Source organism: Pseudophryne corroboree, chromosome 4 (assembly GCF_028390025.1).
Source record: "Pseudophryne corroboree isolate aPseCor3 chromosome 4, aPseCor3.hap2, whole genome shotgun sequence".
In the NCBI taxonomy this organism is placed as follows: Eukaryota; Metazoa; Chordata; class Amphibia; order Anura; family Myobatrachidae; genus Pseudophryne; species Pseudophryne corroboree.
The window spans coordinates 466,231,694-466,249,953 of NC_086447.1; the positions used below are offsets into that span (position 1 = coordinate 466,231,694).

At 46.4% G+C, this 18,260-nt stretch overlaps 1 protein-coding gene across 4 annotated transcripts in view; it reads right to left on the bottom strand.

Annotated features, from left to right (window-relative positions):
- PNISR (PNN interacting serine and arginine rich protein) overlaps window positions 1-18,260 on the bottom strand; it is a 53,870-nt gene that overhangs the window by 21,097 nt on the left and 14,513 nt on the right. For all 4 annotated transcript variants that reach the window (XM_063917025.1, XM_063917029.1, XM_063917028.1 and 1 more), the window contains 8 exons: window positions 15,594-15,711; window positions 3,406-3,603; window positions 2,882-3,117; window positions 2,573-2,756; window positions 2,163-2,347; window positions 1,453-1,629; window positions 1,173-1,272; window positions 625-678 (listed from right to left, as the gene is read on the bottom strand). In XM_063917025.1, coding sequence (XP_063773095.1) covers window positions 625-678; window positions 1,173-1,272; window positions 1,453-1,629; window positions 2,163-2,347; window positions 2,573-2,756; window positions 2,882-3,117; window positions 3,406-3,603; window positions 15,594-15,711 — 1,252 coding nt within the window. The remainder of the gene's footprint in view (window positions 1-624; window positions 679-1,172; window positions 1,273-1,452; window positions 1,630-2,162; window positions 2,348-2,572; window positions 2,757-2,881; window positions 3,118-3,405; window positions 3,604-15,593; window positions 15,712-18,260) is intronic.

Consider the following 18,260-nt stretch of genomic DNA (forward strand, 5'->3'; position numbering starts at 1 on the left):
TTTCCAAACTGAGGGAGGAGGGCTGTGAAGGGGGAGGAACCGGCTGTGCAGACAATGCTAATTTTAGATTGTGCCATACCTCCGGTTGCAAGCTTCACACCCTACTGTTCCAGTGTCCCCTAGTGGATGAAAGAGAAATGACAATACTCCACTTGATTTTACAATCATTCCACTGAAGAATAGAACACAACACCTCCAAGATACTTAGGATTATTCTGTACATCATGTGAAAAGTGACACTTCAGGATTGTATGTATTTTGCAAACAATGCACTTCACAATAATATTTCTGCAATCTATTAAAATAATGCAACCTTAACCTAAATGTCCAGTAAAGTGATTAAATATGCACTGTTATACTGACAAAACATATCCAGTACACTGCTCAATACAAAACGACAAGTCTGCAAACATTAACAGGGACTTCAATCTAAACCAATCTGTTCCTGTGAATAGTTACTATTCAAATTAAGAGGAGTTCAACAGTTAGCAAACCCAAACATTCTACAGCCTCCAGGATCATGGCATATACTGGACATGCTTTATCCAAATCCATGCACACTCTAGATAAACGGGCTAATTCCCCAGAAATCCCACCCATCCAGTTATTGCGGAACGTACTTACCGAGTCCAGTGAGGGAAGCCAGTGCACTGGACTGTGCCAGCTGCCTTGCAGGAGCTTTGTATCACATCAACAACAGGAACAACATGTTAACACACATAGCCACGACTTCAAAGTCATGAGCTTCTATGCAAAATTTATTACTAGTGCTGCTATTTGGGGAGAGAAGAAAGATTAAAATACAAATTCCAAAAGGAAAACATGCAGGTTTGGCAACGCTCCTAAAATTGGCAAATGAACAAAAAAAGGGGATTCAAGTTGATGCGCTAACAAACAATGAAGGGGGATTACAGTAGTACAGCAATCTTGTTATAAAATACAGAAGAAGCTGTCTGGTAAATAATGATAGCGTTAGGGATTGATATTATTTGCAAACATTATGAAGTAATTAATTGCACTACAACAATAAACAGTGGCAACAGAAGTATATTTTACAGTTTTATATTTATGTGTAAGGCTCACATATTGAAGTACAGTTATTGGGAGTTTCTCTCATCGATATAAAACTCAATATCAAAAGAAGCCATGCATTCCAAACAAAACAAATCTACCTTTAGTCGCTTTGCGATGGGTGTCTCTAGCCACGTTATAGATTTCTTCATTCGTGACATCTAAGAGAATCTCTGTCAGCACCACCTTTGTCATTAGCATCTAGGTAACAATGAACAAGGGGTTATTAGTTATATTATATAACACAAGAGTGAAAAAAAAAAATTCTAATAAAAAGGCTCACCCTCACAACACAACTGTAAAACAAATGATCATACAAACGGAATCCAAATAAAATATTTGGATGTTGCTGACCTACAGGTTATTGAACAAAACACCTACCATTTGATAAGCCCTCTCTTCTTCAGTTATTTCTGACTCACTGTTCTCTTCCTGTGGAGCTGGAGATGGGCTGCGGCTGACTTTTGGACTAACTTTGTCCTCTTCAATCTCATCATTCTCATCATCATTTTCATCCTGCTCCTCCTCCTCCTCTTCCTCCTCCTCATCATCACTGTCCTGGAGAACATAAACGTGGCCATTACATAAGTTTGCATCAATATGTGCCTACTTACAGGAACACCTACCACTGGAAACCAAATGTCTTAAACATTATTTCAATATTCAGATGTTTTGAAAATTACTTTCTTTTAATGGGGCTATATTGTTGCTGACATTCCCCAGATGTGTGAACGAATTTGTAAGTGGAACCCATACCCAGTCAAGTAACCGATTTGCTCCCACACTGCACTTAATTAGCACGTATCTGCACACAAGAGGATGATGTATAGTAGTCAAGAAAAACATAGGAAATATAGTCGGATTATAGAGAATGCCCTCACACTTCACAATGCTGGGAAATTGAGGCAGATATTTTCTGCCATGGACGGCCAGATAATTTTAAGACCACATTTGTGGCCATAGTTTTTTCGATTTAATGCCAAAACGATCGTTCATACACACTATACAATAAAACTGTCCAAGCATCATATTATTGGCAAACTGGCACAATTATTGTATAGTGTGTACCTAGCTTTACACATCACACTTACAAATTTGCTCTTCTGAGGCAAATGTGGACCATCCCCCTCTGCAGCAATTTGGATCTTTATTTCTTTTTTCATCAGAGAGCGTTGCTGCTCCATTCTCTCACGTTCCAGCTTCTTCTGCTTTTCTCTTTCCATTTTCTCTAAACCTTCACGGATCCAAGCTGGCAAAGTCCTACGTTTAACAGCATCTAAAGTGAAAAGAAATCTTTCAGAAATCTACATCAACTGCAGTAGGCTTTAGAATAAAAGTTTTCATAGCAGGCCTTGATTTTAGTTTCACAAAAAATCCCAAACATGAAAAATTCAGCTTCAATCAAATAAATCCTAATAATTATATTGCTAGTATTAGTGGTATTGTTTTCCTTAATAAATATTCTGTAATAAACCAAATCTTACAAAAAGATCAAACATACCAATCTGCAGAGGCTCTTGCTTGGGTGGTGGTATTGGTATAGGGGACCGTTGTCGTTCTCTAAAAGAAGTCCTCTCTCTTCTAGTAGGAGGTGGAGCAGGTGGACCTGGAGGTACAGGTGGGCCTTGCTGCCAGTACGGTGGGTGAAAACCACCTTGAGGAGGGCCATATCCACTTGAGCCATGCTGAAATAAAGGAAAGTTAGACATGGAAAGAATGGTGGCATATACTGATCTATGTATTCCAGCAATAAGTAATTACTGAACTTATATATAAAATGTACAGAATGTGACAAATACTTCATTATCACCTGGTAATCATATTGATTCACTGGCCCCATTTGGAAATTGTCAGGTGGCCCCCCAAAGCTATTATTATTTTGGTTAAACATGCGTCTGTTGTCATTTGAAAAATCTCCACTGTCCTGGCTGTTGCCATCTTCCGATGGAAGAACAATATCCATAGGCCCAGGAGCTGGAGGCATCCACGGCTGCTCGGGGGGAGGAGGATGGTGTGGCGGTGGCTGGTGATGCATTGCTCCCCATTCTGTAGGTATCACATGGAGGGGGAGGGAACAAAAAATAAATCTCTTCAGCAAGCACAACACATTAAATTTGGATTTACCTTTCAACAGAACTATTCCCAATTATAAGTGAAATCCCAGTATTATACTGAATATGGCTTAACAGGTTCATATTTAAAGAACCAAGAACGTGTGATGCAGTTTGCAGTGTAACCTGCATATGAGGTTTCAAATTAACTTAAAACGCTAATGTAAAATTCTCCTAATTAAAAATAAATACATTTTGAACATTGCAAAGTTGAATTACTCACCTGGCTGTGGCTGCCACATTCGATTAAAATTGGGATCACCTTGAAAACTATGATTGTTAGGAATAGGTTCCATTTGTGGAGGAACTGGTGGCAGCTCCTGTCCATTGGGCATCATCCCTGGCTGCTCCGCCACTGCCGGTCCTGTAGCTTCCCGTTGCGCAATCCATGCTTGGGCTAATGCCGCCCAATCTATCTGACCTAACAAAAAAACAGTGAAGTTTGTTACAGTTGACTAAACATTATGCAGACAATGAAAATCCTTTTCTTGTAGTCCATAAAGGATATTGGGGGAATCTAGTGCGATGGGGGTATAGACGGAGGTCCAAATGAGCTGGTGCACTTAAAAATTTCTTCAACTGGTTGTGATGGCTCCTCCCCTCTATGCCCCCTCCCACAGGCAGTTATAGGTAAAACAGTGTCCGAAGGAGAAAGGACATACTTGAGAGAAGGAATAAACAATAATGAGTGGTGAGATTTACACACCACTAACCTAAAACGACCAGCAACAGCTGAACAGGTAACCATAGAAAAGAGAACCTGCAGAAAAGTCAACGCACTGAGGCGGGCGCCCAATATCCCTTATGGTCTACGAGAAAAGAATTTACCGGTAGGTATTAAAATCCTATTTTCTCTAGCATCCATAAGGGATATTGGGGAAATCTAGTATGATGGGGATGTCCCAATCCTCATTGGCCAGGGTATCAAACCTGTAGAACTTCACAAAGGTGTTCTTCCCCAACCAGGTAGCAGCTCAGCATAGTTGCAAGGCAGAGACTCCACGGGCAGCCACCAGGAAGACCCCACCGATCTTGTAGAGTGGGCCTTCAGAGAGACTGTGGAACAGTCAAGGCTGCCGACACATAGGCCTGGATAGTAAGCCTAAGCCAACGAGCAATTGACTGCTTAGAAGCAAGGCAGCCCTTTTTCTGCGCATCATATAGCACGAACAAGGAATCCGTTTTTTTGATACGAGCCATTCTCTTGACATAGATCTTCAAAGCTCACACAGCATCCAATGCCTCTGGAGGAGCAGAAGTGCCAGAACTTGAAAGAACCACAATAGGTTGATTCAAGTGGAACGCAGAGACTACCTTCAGCAGGAACTGTTACCTAGTCCTGAGCTCCGCTCTGTCCTCAAAAAAGACCAAGTAGGGGCTTTTACACGATAAGGCCCCCCAATTCTGACACACGCCTAGCAGAAGCCAGGACCAATAACATCACCGTCTTTCACGTGAGGTACTTGTCTTCTACCGTCGTCAGAGGTTCAAACCAGGAGGACTGTAGAAATTCTAACACTACATTAAAGTCCCATGGTGCCGTGGGCGGCACAAAAGGAGGTTGAATGTGAAGCACCCCTTGCAAGGAGGTCTGAACTTCTGGCAATACCACCAATTTCTTCTGGAAGAAAATCGAGAGCTGAAATCTGGACCTTAATGGAACCCAGACGCAAGCCCTTATCCACACCAGACAGCAGGAAACGGAGGAACCGTCCCAAGTGAAACTCTGCAGGCGGATATGTGCGGTCCTCGCACCAAGAGACATATCTCCTCCAGATATGATGATAGTGTTTTGACGTCACAGGCTTCCTGGCCTGCACCATGGTAGTAATAACCTTTTTGGAAAGGCTCGTGAGCTAGGATGTTCCGCTCAACCTCCATGCCGTCAAACGAAGCCGTCGTAGGACCTGGTAGACGAACGGTCCTTGTTGAAGATCTCCTCAGTGGCAGAGGCCAAGGGTCTTCGGACATATCCAGAAGACCCGCGTACCAAGCCCTCAGAGGCCAACCCAGAGCAATCGCAATGGCCTGGACTCTGATTCGCTTGAGCACCCTTGGGAGCAATGGAATCAGACGACCAGCCAGTAAGGCTACGGCGACGTCCGGGTATCTGACGGCCCCTGGTTCGTGAGCAATACCAACGAAGCTTCTTGTTGAGTCGAGAAGCCATGTCTATCTGTGGGCAACCCCACCGGTCGATGATCTGCTGAAACACCTGATGGTGAAGCCCCCAACTCTCCCGGGTGGAGAGCGTGGCGACTCAGTAAGTCAGCTTCCAGTTGTGTACTCCCGGAATGAAGACTGCAGACATTGCTCTTGCACTTCTTTCTGCCCAGAGGAATATCTTTGACACCTCTCGTATGCAGGCCCTGCTTTTTGTCCCTCCTTCTCGATTGATGTACGCCACTGCTGTGGCATTGTCCAACTGTACTTGGATCGCGTGATCCCCGAGTAGAGGAGAGGCCTGTAGCAGAGCACTGTAGATCACCCAAAGTTCCAGAATGTTGATCGGAAGGAGGTCTTCATGGGCTGACCACCTGCAGTGGAATTGAGCCCCCTGGGTGACAGCTCCCCTTCCTCTTAGACTCACATCCGTCTTAAGGAGGATCCAATCCTGAATCCCGAAAGTTCAGCCTTCCAGGAGGTTGGAGGACTGCAGCCACCAAACGAGAGAAATCCTGGCTTGAGGTGACAGCCGAATTATCCGGTGCATCTGAAGATGTGATCTGGACCACTTGCTCAGGAGATCCAATTGAAAAGTCCTGGCATGGAACCTTCCATACTGGATCGCCTCATACAAGGCAACCATTTTCCCCAACAATCTTATGCAAAGATGGGTGGATACCAGAGTAGGCCGGAGAACCATGCGGATCATCTCCTGAAGTATTCTCGCCTTGTCCTCAGGGAGGAACACTTTTTGTGACACAGTATCCAGCAAACATTCCGAAGGAACAGGAGCCGCTGAGTTGGCTCCAGGTGGGACTTCTGTAAATTGAGCATTCACCCATGGTGTGACAGAAGCTGGATAGTGCGGTCTATATGGAGCAATAAAAGCTCTCTGGATCTTGCTTTTATCAGGAGATCATCCAGGTAAGGGACAAAATTGACCCCCTGGACCCGGAGTTGGAACATCATCTCCGCCATCACCTTCGTGAACACCCTTGTAGCTGTGGACAGGCTAAAGGGTAGCGCCTGGAACTGGTAGTGTTCAGCAGGGCAAACCTCAGGTAAGCCTGATGAGGTGGCCAAATCATGATATGGATATAGGTGTCTTTTATATCCAAGGAGACCACGAACTCTCGTTCTTCCATGCCCGCAATCACTGCTCGCAAGGATTTCATCTTGAACTTGAAAACCTTTAGGTAAGGGTTCAAAGATTTAAGATTCAAAATGGGTCTTACCGAACCGTCCGGTTTCGGTACCACTAACAGGTTGGAGTAGTAACCCTGTGCCTGTTGTTGCAGCGGCACTGGGACAATGACTTGGGATTGTACCAATTTTAGGATAGCCTGTTGAAGCGTAACACGCGTATCCTCCAAAGCTGGTAAGTTTGATTTGAAAAAAATCGTTTAGGAGAAGCACTGTCGAATTCCAGCTTGTAGCCCTGAGAAATGAGGTCCTTGACCCAGGTATCCTGGTAGGAACTTTCCCAGATGCGGCTGAAGTAACGCAGCTGAGCTCCCACCTCGAGATCCTCTGGGGGTGGGGGTGCCCCGCCATGTTTAGGCCTTAGTGGAAGCAGTACCGGAGCTCTCCTGAGAACTGGCGATCGCTGGTTTTCTTGTCTTACCTCTGGTGCCTCTAGCCGAGTTGGAGGCACCTCTGGCCCTAGATCTAAACCTGTTAGACCGAAAGGACTGGGTAGACGGCCCCGGGTAGGAACGTCTAGCCAGTGTGGCCCCAGAGGAGATTGACGTGGATTTCCCCGCAGTAACTGTAGAAATCCACGTATCCAATTCTACCCAGAAGAGCCATTCCTCCGAAATGGGGAGAGACTCGACACTGCGCTTGGATTCTGCTTCCGCTATCCATTGATGCAACCACAAAGCCCTGCACGCAGACACTGCCATAGCAGTGGTCCTAGCATTAATATTGTCCTATCTCCTTGAGAGAGTCACACGACACGTGCCGTGTCCTGAATGTGCTTCAAAAGAGTCACTGTAGTGACAAGGGGCATAGCCCCCGAGAGGCCCTCCTGAATCCGAGAAGCCCAGATATGAATGGCATGAGTCATCCAGCAACCTGCTATGACCGGTCTTTGAGACATTCCCGCTGCTGTGCAGATAGGAAGATAGAGACTACACTAAAGTCTATCCCCAGGTTCCTTCATGGTTAAGGAGCCAGGGGCTGGAAGCACCGGTTTCTTGGATAGACGCGAGACTGAAACGTCCACAGCCTTCTTCCCAGAATTTTCTGCCTTCAGAAAAAAAATGAGAAAGTGTGTAAAAACCATTTTGAAACTTGGTATTTTTTATCTGGATTTTTCCAGGGTAACTTAAATAGGTCCTCTAATTCTGCAGAATCAGGGAAAGTGACACTGGGATTGTTCTGTGTGAAGAAAAAACGACTGCTGTGACGGAGCGTCCTCTAGAGGGAGTTTTAACACGTCCCGTATAGCCAAAATGAGGGGTTCAATACCCTGTGCAAAGGGGGAATCCCCAGTAATAGGTTCCAATTCCTCGCCCCCCTCCAGTATTTCCTCATCTGAATCTGAGAGTAAAGCAGGCAACCTGAATTAGAAAGGAGGGGGTGGTCTGCAACAGCCTGCTGCAATTGTTTTTTGAGCATAAGCAGTGAGCTGAGATGACATATCAGACATGTTTTTAATGACACCCAGCCAGGAAGGCTCTTGACCCTCCCGTATGCCGCACCCGAGTTCTGCTGCACCATGAACCTGGAGACCGCCTTAGCTGGGCCTCTGGTTTGTACTCACCACTGATGTCACCTTCAGGCTATCATTAGGGTGTGCGGAGTGCTGCAATTGTGACCGCAAAGGAGCAGTGTCCTACTGTACAACAACCTAACAGGACGGTGGTCCTGTAGCAGGGAAGAGACATGGACACCTCGCAAGGCGGGTGACCGTCCCCCTAACTCCCATGGTGCAGGTATGCTGCTGCCCAAACAGCATACTAAAAATAACAAAGATTTAAGAAGAAACTGAAGAAAACTCTCTGGAGCTTGCAGAGTGTGCATCCTCTCCTGAGGGCACTTTTTTCTTAACTGCCTGTGGGAGGGGGCATAGAGGGGAGGAGCCAGCCCACCTAGTTGAAGAAATTTAAAGTGCACCGGCTCCTTTGGACCCAGTCTATACCCCCATCGTACTAGATTGCCCCAATACCCCTTATGGATGCTAGAGAAATATAGGACATGCTGGTGACTGAGTACAAGGATCCTTACATCAAGAGCACAATTCTTGTATAATAAAGTGGTGAGGGCCATCATTTTCTGACACCAAACTTTTTTTGCTTTGAAAAGCTACAGTGACATTCACATATTCTCTATTACAGGTTGGGGAGGCGATGAAAGGTACTAACTCTTACTTGAGGTAAACAGTGGTTTACACAAAATACTGTATCCATATCATACAATGGATTATCTATGCTGAATGTGATAAGGACATTGGTAATCATGGTGTGTAGTCGTCACCATGATAGAAGCCCATAACTGTGACCAACAGGATAACAGACGTAGAGCTTTAGTCACTCATAGTAGCGTAACAACATGGGGATGTCAATATTCCGTTCCGCACAGTGACCTTTGTCAAGACCACAGTTACCCCGTGAGAGAAGTGTAAACCTATCTGTGACCCCCTCCACAGGCCTATAAATACCTAGTCAGCACCCTAAGCACCACTCGCATCTGACATCACCTGAAGTGATGTTCTATCACACTCTGTTTATAAAACCTTCATAGTTGTATCATGAGCGCAAAATACCCCATCAGTCATAATATAATCAATATCACAGCAGCCTGCCCAATGAAGCACCCCCAGGGTGCACAATCAATGCCAGCAGCAAAGACACTTCACCAGGATTGAGGGAGAGCACTTCCGGGTTGCACTCCGTGATGAAACACAGAAACCAAAAGTACGTCAAACACACAGACAAAAATTAGACAGCATGACCTAACAAGGAAGTGGGCGCTAGGAGCCACGGCCTACAGTACTCTCTACCTAACAGCTGTCCATATATTAAGGTATCCAATATGGCTGAGGTGCTTGAGACTACACACCCCAGCATAGATGGTTGGTGATTTATAGGAGTGCATATTTTACCTTAAATCAGGATTTTGGTACTTACCGATAAATCCCTTTCTCCGATTCCACAGGGGCCACTGGAGTGCAGATACAGCGGGGAATAGTAGGTAGTAACTGGGGAGCTGGCACTTTAAATTTATAACCATGTGACTAGCTCCTCCCCTACTATGTCCCCCCTCCAAGCCAGTCTAGTTAAAACTGTGCCCGAGGAGAGCTGGAAAAGACCAACGTCAAAGTAGAGGAGGTTCGCTAAGTCAACTAAAACAGGATAACACCAAGGAAACCTGGAAATACAGTGAGAGGTTATAGGAAACAAAATGCGTAGTCACACAGTGACATGCAACCCGATAATTGTAGGAGGAAACAGCGCTGGGTGGGCGTCCAGTGGCCCCTGTGGAATCGGAGAAAGGGATTTATCGGTAAGTACCAAAATCCTGATTTCGCCTTCATCCACTAGGGGCCACTGGAGTGCTGATAAAATGGGGACGTCCCAGAGCTCCCAAGACGGGAGGGAGAGCGCTGAGAGTCCTGCAAAACCGATCAGCCAACCTGTGACACAGAGGCCGCAAAAAAAAGTCAAATACGTAAAACGTAATCAACGTATGATGACCCGACTAAGCGACGTCGCAACATAAAGCATTCATGGAAACCCAGTGGGCGGCCGCCCCCGAAGATCATCTAGAGCGCGCGGAGTGCGCCGAAATGGAAAACGGAGGCTCTCGAGCAACCGCCAAATAAGACTGTCTGATGGTCAGATGTATCCAACGGCCCAGCTTATGCTGGGACCCCGGCTATTTAGTACGGGAGCATCGTACAGAACAAAAGAAGAAAACAATTCGTCGAATAGCCGAAGACCTCTGTAGAGAGAGTCAGCGAGCCCTGACAACATTCAAAGAGCGCCGAAAACACAAGTGTCAGATTTATATGAAAAACGGACATCACCCCTGGAAGAAACGACCGCCGAGTATGAAGCTCAGCCGTAACCCTAGTCGAAAGGGGGAGTTGCCAATAGAGTACTCCCTGAAAGAGAGCCCGAACTTACGGCCGCCAGGCTCATTTCTTTTGGAAGAAAACCGAGAGAGCAGAGACCTAAAATTCAGGTCAACCTAGTTGAAGCGCAGCCGGGAAAACCACCCGGAGAAGCCAAAGAAGACGGCTAAATGAAAAACCAAAAGGGGAAAACCCCAGTTATCCACACTAGGCCACAAAGTTTCCAAAAGTGGCAAAAGCGAGAAGAGGTAACCGACTTCCGAAATCGGGGCCCAGTAGGCATAACCGAACTAGGGAACTCCTCACTTCTGAGGTCTTGTGAATAGTCACGCCGTTAAACGAAACCAGTGTAAGACTGAACAAAGAAAAAGGACCCTGTTGAAGTAGACAGTCCTGCAGAGGTAGGAGCCAAGGCTCCTGTACTGACAACAGGTGCAGGGTGGATTTTTAAGTCATGCGCGGCCAAACCGGAGTCACCGGGAGGACTAGCGGGCATTCTCCCCTCCTGTGTCACTGAAAGTGAGGTAGAAATAGAAAAGGAGGCAAAATAGACTAACCAGAAACTCCAAGGAGCCGTGAGGGCCTCCTCGGCTACTGCCGCCAGAGCTCACGTCCGAGAATAGTAAAGGGTTAAAGAGTCAGTCAGAACGCCCTGAGGTCGATCCGAAATATCCGCCAACAGCGGACCAGCTGACAAAACTCCGGGGAATGTCCCCTCACCCGGGTGTCTGACCTGGCGGCTTAACCTGGAATGAAGATTGTTGTCCTCCACTTCAGAGGGGAATGTAGGCGACCACTCACCGCGTCGCAACTTGACTGAAGAAAAAGAGTAACTGGTCCCGAGGAAGGAAAAATCCTTCTGACGGACAGAGTTGAGAACCGTCTACGAGGAGCATAAGTTGGACACGTGTCGAATCAGAAGTTCCTGGATCCTCCGGATATTCAGAAGCAACCTAATCTGCAGAGTGGGTTTCCAGCAGTAGATTGTCCAATTAGGGAACAAACGTCACTCCCTGCCTTTGAAAAAGAGCCATTCTGTGATCTTCCTGAACACTGTGGGAGCGGAAGAGAGACCGAAAGGACTGACAGTGGAAAACGAGTATCCTGTAATGCGAACCTGAGAAAAGCCCCATGAGGAAACCCAACGGAAATCAGTAAACAGGCATCCCTGAAGACAAGGGAAGCGTAAAAACCCCCTTTCTTCTTCAAACTAGTAATTACAGACTGAATAGGCCTGGCCGAGCCATCTGGCTTCGGCACGGGAAAAGAAAACAAAGGCCTGAGAAATGCCCCGATTCAAATGATATGTGAAAACAGGGATCAATACCCTTTGCAGTTAGAAGCATCTGGAGCGCCGCCTGCAGTATGACTTTCTTCGTAAACCGGCCGACCCATGCCGAGGGACCCCCGAGACGGTTGGACTCCAAAATAGAGTCTGTAACCGCCCAAACCTTCCCAGTCCTCCCAGGAAGACCACAGACATGCGCCTACCCTGGGACCTCCCAGGTGGTAGGAAGGTCTGACCTGCGGTGGGTGTGTTTGATGACCTAAAATCAGACTGGACCGAGGATGCTGAACCTCTGCTTCAGCCTGTTACCATGAGATCCCTTGGTGACGGAGATACCGTCCCTGTTATGGAGTCGAAACCCTGAAAGGGCACGGAAAGATCTAAAGGAAAGACCGGTAAAGGTCCGTCTTGGAGCTGGGGCAGCAGTAGGGGAAAGAAAAGTGGACTTACCCCCAATGGTCCGAGAAATCATGCAGGAAGTTCCTTCCCGTGAACCAGCTGCCCATTAGGAATTCATGTTCGCCTGTCGCAGCCCCAGAGGTCGTCGGGTTAAGACAGCCCAAGCGAAAATGCAGGTTCCGAGTATACAGCCGTGGAGACCTCAAAAGAATATAAAGCAGAATCGTGACTCTGATCTGTCCCAAAGCATCAGTTGATCCTGATGCAAATCATCCTGTAACCTAGAGGACAATTGTTCCACAACCTACCTGCTCCGGACACGGTCGAACCCCTGCTGTCGCATATGTGTCTCTCAGATGGATCCCTCAGCACAGTTGCCCCAGGAAAACGGCAGCTTGTTGGACCGGCGATACATTGAGGGGTATACACTGGAGAGGTCTGATATCGTTTCCTGCTATCTGTGGGAAAAGGATAGGCAAACAAACATTGTTTGATATCTGAAATTGTGAATTCGGATGTCTCTCGGCCGCCTACCGGTGCATGCCCAGCTAATCCGAAACTGAACAAGTCGCTGTCATTTCCTCCTGGCGTCAAACCCCGAGGGACCAGAAGTGTCCGACTCCTTTACCTGCAGCACCAGACGAACTACTGTTCAATATGCCTCAATATCCTGAGATACTGGTTCAGACTCCACCGAAACATAATCAGTATCCTGGACATCTCTCGCCTCCTTAAAGAGAGGCCTCTCATCTGCATAATCTGAGCTGTTTAAACAGGAGTGTCCTGCAGCTGCGTTGAGTACTAAGCAGATGGCTACACCGCACAATCCACACCTAACAGGGATTTCTCTGACTGTCCCAGGTGATACGAACGAAAAGAGAAAAGGTGGGTTAAAGAAGCGTAGCCCTATGTAACGTCTGCACTACAACGTGCAGTGACAGATACGTTTCAAATAAACTTATGTCTGGAGCAGCAGAGACCTGAACTGGTAACGCTGTGCTGCGGGTTAGGAGTCTTAGCCACTAGGCTATGAGAGCTCCTCTTAAGTTTTTTTTTTTGTTTGTTTTTTTTAATGTCCCCGCTATTAGCGTACTGAGCCACAGCGGCTATTCTTCTGATGCCACACACAGTCCCCCAAATTACCAATAGCATTATTACCAAGTGGAAGTGTACCGCTAAATTAAGAAGAACCGGTGCAACACGTTTCTCAAAATGGCGGCCAGCCTGCGAGAAAAGCCGAAGGAAAATGTTATGTGGCAAGAGCTATGTGGAAATGTGAACCCTCTGGGCTATAGAGCGCTGTGAGCCGCGGCCGGGGAGCCCGCTGAGGAAAGCGGGATTAAGGTCCTTCCCCTCCTTATGTATCATGCACAGTACAGCCAGGCATGATACTATGTCAGTGAAGGGGAAGGAGCTTTCAGCGCCGTGAATGAAGCGGTGAGCGGCATGCTGCAGCGGCCGGGGAGCGCTGAGCCCGCTGTACAGAGCGGGAGTTAGCTCCCCCCCCCCCCCCCCCCCCCGTTTCGGCGCCAAATTTAAAACTAACCCGCTTCAGTGTAGCTGAAGCGGTGAGCGTCCTGTATCCCCCGCCGGCAATGTATGCCACGGCCGGGAAGCGCTGAGCCCTCTGCACAGAGCGGGCACTGTGCAGAGCGGGCTAAAGCTCCGCCCCCACCTCAATGGCGCCAATTTCAAAGTTTAAGCAAAGGGCATGTTTTACTGGGGCAAACAAACAGTGGGCACACTGTAAATGTAAAACCATACAACAGTGGAAGGGGAGACATTTTACTCACCGCTGTCCCGATGGAGTGGTCCCGACACTCGCCGCACGCAGCGGTGTCCGGCCACGTATTGCTGTCGGAATCCGCTGCTGACGGAGCGGCCCTGACAAGCGCCGCACGCAGCGGTGTCCGGCTACTGATACTCACCGCTGCCTCGCTGCCGGAATCTTCTGCTGGTGGAGTGGCCCCGACACACGCCGCAGGCAGCGGTGTCCGGCCAGCTCAGGAGAGCTCAGTGTCTCCTTCAGCCGGGGCCCATCCCGAGCCGCACGCAGCTGCGATGGGACACCGCCGGCAGCTCCCGCGGTGCAGACTGGCAGTGGCAAAACTGCCAGTCTGTGAGTGTAAGTAAGAAAAATAAAAAGAAAGAAAAAAGAAAAAATTCTTCAGATAAAACCCAAGTGAACCAGCTCCCTGGGGCACTAAACTAAGTCTGGCTTAGAGGGGGGACATAGTAGGGGAGGAGCTAGTCACATGGTTATAAATTTAAAGTGCCAGCTCCCCAGTTACTACCTACTATTCCCCATTGTATCTGCACTCCAGTGGCCCCTAGTGGATGAAGGAGAAAAATAAATACATACACACTGTATATACATGCTGTTGCACAAAATTTTTCTATTAAGATTTGCTAATATAAACAGGGACATAGTGATATGCATAGCTCTGTAATAAGATGGTTATTTACAGTGTACACATCAGAAGAGATATCCACTTAGCTGAACTACAGCAGCTCTCTGCAGAAACTCACAGGCCAAAGACATCATAATGTAGACCTGATTTCCGTAACTAGTTTGTGGCATGCAAGCTCTTACTAGCTGGCCTGTAAGTTATGTGAACTTCCTCACTTCTATGTCCTCCTGAAATATCCATTGCATTCAGTGGGGGTCTATCAGTTAAAACCTAATATGCACTAGGGCACCTTCCAACCACTGATCTGGGGACAAAGTTTAAAAAAGCAACACCATTAAGTGAAAAACCAGGGGTGATTTACACTGAACAGTACTGCAGTTTTAAATTCGGCAGGCAAAACAGATAATTAGTGACTTTGAAAAGCCACCCTTAAGTGAATAAACCTCAAAGCCAAAAAAGCAGCAATGCTGTGGCTTAAATTGAAATGACTATATTCTGGAAAGCCAAGACAGCAATAAGGTGTCAGCTTATGTTTTAACATCTTTATCAATCCAAAAGCTGAATTTCAGACCAAGGAGTTGATTCGCTAATTCGCAGTTTGTTAACACTGCCAATGATCGACGACTTTGACGAATGGTTTTAAAGCGGTAACAGAAACAAGCTACACCAGGCTTCTTTAGCATTTATTTCTGCTGCGTTTTACTGTGAAATCTGTATTTTTGCATTGTTTAAATTCTTTATTACAGGATTCATCAATTGTCCATGACAGTGAAGATCAATTATGAAATGTCACAATGTGTACAATCATATCAGAGGTGCAAAGGAAAACTTGTGCCGTTAGGAGTAGTTGGCTAATATACATGAAGCCAATCAACTGCGTGATGCTTTGCGGCACAATGCCAGCAACTGTGTATTCATTAATTCAATTTATTAGCTTTTGGGACTGGCAATTACTGCTCTAGCATCTTGACATCATATTACTAGCAACTCAAACATCAATTGGGATATCTGAAATGTGTTCATTATTTTTATACATATTATATGGCGAACTCCAACCAAATACTTACTTGGATCCTGCTGGTGCTGAAACGACTCCATCCATTGCTGCTGATTCAATGGCCACTGTTGCCAAGGCTGTCCACCTTGATCCCACATTTCTGCTGAACTCTTCGTAAACCACTCTGCCTACAGACAAAAACAGAATCATTTCAATGCATTGTCTGACTAACATAAGGATGAGGCCTAAAACAGATCCCACAGAAACTAAAGTAGCATTTAAAATTAAATGGTTGTTCCGTCCCAGTGATGAAAGGATTACTTTAAACTAAACTGCATGCTTCCCAGGAATAGCACATATATAATCTAAAAAAGGTACATTTTCCAAAAGCAAAACGTGAGGGAACTAAGCTTTTCATCCAATTACAAAGGTGACAATCTTCAAGGCAGCTACAACAACCAGTTTTAAAAACGTTATAGACAGTCCCCTGTCTGCTCCATACTATACCCACACCACATACAGCATAGAGGGGGTCCCCAGTTACCTGATGCAGAAATTCAGCTGTGGCTCTGCTATAGAACTCTGCTACTAAGCTACGGATGGTGTGGAAATTCGTGTCATTCAGTAACAGTCAGCTTTAGTGTACACTCTGGGACTTTCGATTTAGGGCAGAGTGTTGACCACCAAGGACTGCACGTTTTCATTTTGAAGTGCGCATCTCTTATAGATTTATACATCTATGTGCCATCACATATATATATATATAACATTTATTTAAAGATTCAACCCTTCCGCTCACACAAGACATTATTCAGTCCATAATTGTGTACATCTGCAGCATTTAATCACTGTATTTCACTGACTACATCACATGCCTACCTCCATTAGGACACTGCTCAATATTTTTTTTCTAAAATCTAGGAGCCAGATTATCATCCCCATACAGAATGTACGAAAACCTCTATAGACCACAATAAAGTCCCCAGACACATGCCCATCTCTTGCACTCACTTATGTGAGATAGTAGGACCGGCCAATTCATAGTAAGCCACAAGGTCGGAATGGCCAAAGCCACAGCGCAGGACCGGCCAATTCACAGTAAGCCACAGCGTAGGACCAGCCAATTCACAGTAAGCCACAGCGTAGGACCGACCAATTCACAGTAAGCCACAGCGTAGGACCAGCCAATTCATAGTAAGCCACAGCGTAGAACCAGCCAATTCATAGTAAGCCACAGCGTAGGACCGGCCAATTCATAGTAAGCCACAGCGTAGGACCGGCCAATTCATAGTAAGCCACAGCGTAGGACCGGCCAATTCACAGTAAGCCAAAGCGTAGGACCGGCCAATTCACAGTAAGCCACAGCGTAGGACCAGCCAATTCATAGTAAGCCACTCAGTAGGCCAGCCAATGCAGTATGTTTTCATGCTCCAAGTGTGCAATATTGTGAAATTTGGCATTGCTTTAAGTGCTGCAAAATCTGTACAGACATAGGCAGGTATCCAATAAGATGCAAGATTAAGTCGTCCAAGGCTATCCTAGTAGCACTTATTGGGGAATTTTGTTCAGCCTGCATCAGGCAGGCGAAACCAAAACCCTGATAACTGTGTTTCAAAGCCACGATCACTGACGCAGAAACACATATAAGATGGATTTCGTGGAACCTGTGTGTTTACATGTGGTATAGTGTAATTTACAGCACACTAAAAATGGGCTATAATAGGATAGCCCAAAAAAACCATCGAGCAATAATCTCATTAAAAGCCATTTTTGTTGTGCGCCAATTACCGCAGGTAACAGGATACAGGTATTAGCCCAGTGTATTACAAGGGGTGCACATTTTAGTTTCGAAAGGCAACAATTTAGACGTGGCACATCGCTAAAGCTGTTACAGTATATACAATTTTAAAATTAGAATTTACTCACCGGTAATTCTATATCTCGTAGTCCGTAGTGGATGCTGGGAACTCCGTAAGGACCATGGGGAATAGACGGTCTCTGCAGGAGACTGGGCACTCTAAAAGAAAGATTAGGTACTATCTGGTGTGCACTGGCTCCTCCCTCTATGCCCCTCCTCCAGACCTCAGTTAAGGAAACTGTGCCCGGAAGAGCGGACACAACAAGGAAAGGATTTGGAATCCAGGGTAAGACTCATACCAGCCACACCAATCACACCCAGTTAACAGTATGAACAACAACTGAGCCTCAGAAACAGATGGCTCATAACAATAACCCTTTAGTTAAGCAATAACTATATACATGTATTGCAGAGAGTCCGCACTTGGGACCGGCGCCCAGCATCCACTACAGACTACGAGAAAATAAGATTTTACTTACCGATAAATCTATTTCTCGGAGTCCGTAGTGGATGCTGGGGTTCCTGAAAGGACCATGGGGGATAGCGGCTCCGCAGGAGACAGGGCACAAAAAGTAAAGCTTTTTCCGATCAGGTGGTGTGCACTGGCTCCTCCCCCTATGACCCTCCTCCAGACTCCAGTTAGGTACTGTGCCCGGACGAGCGTACACAATAAGGGAGGATTTTGAATCCCGGGTAAGACTCATACCAGCCACACCAATCACACCGTACAACTTGTGATCTAAACCCAGTTAACAGTATGATAACAGCGGAGCCTCTGAAAGATGGCTTCCTACAACAATAACCCGAATAAGTTAACAATAACTATGTACAATTTATGCAGATAATCCGCACTTGGGATGGGCGCCCAGCATCCACTAC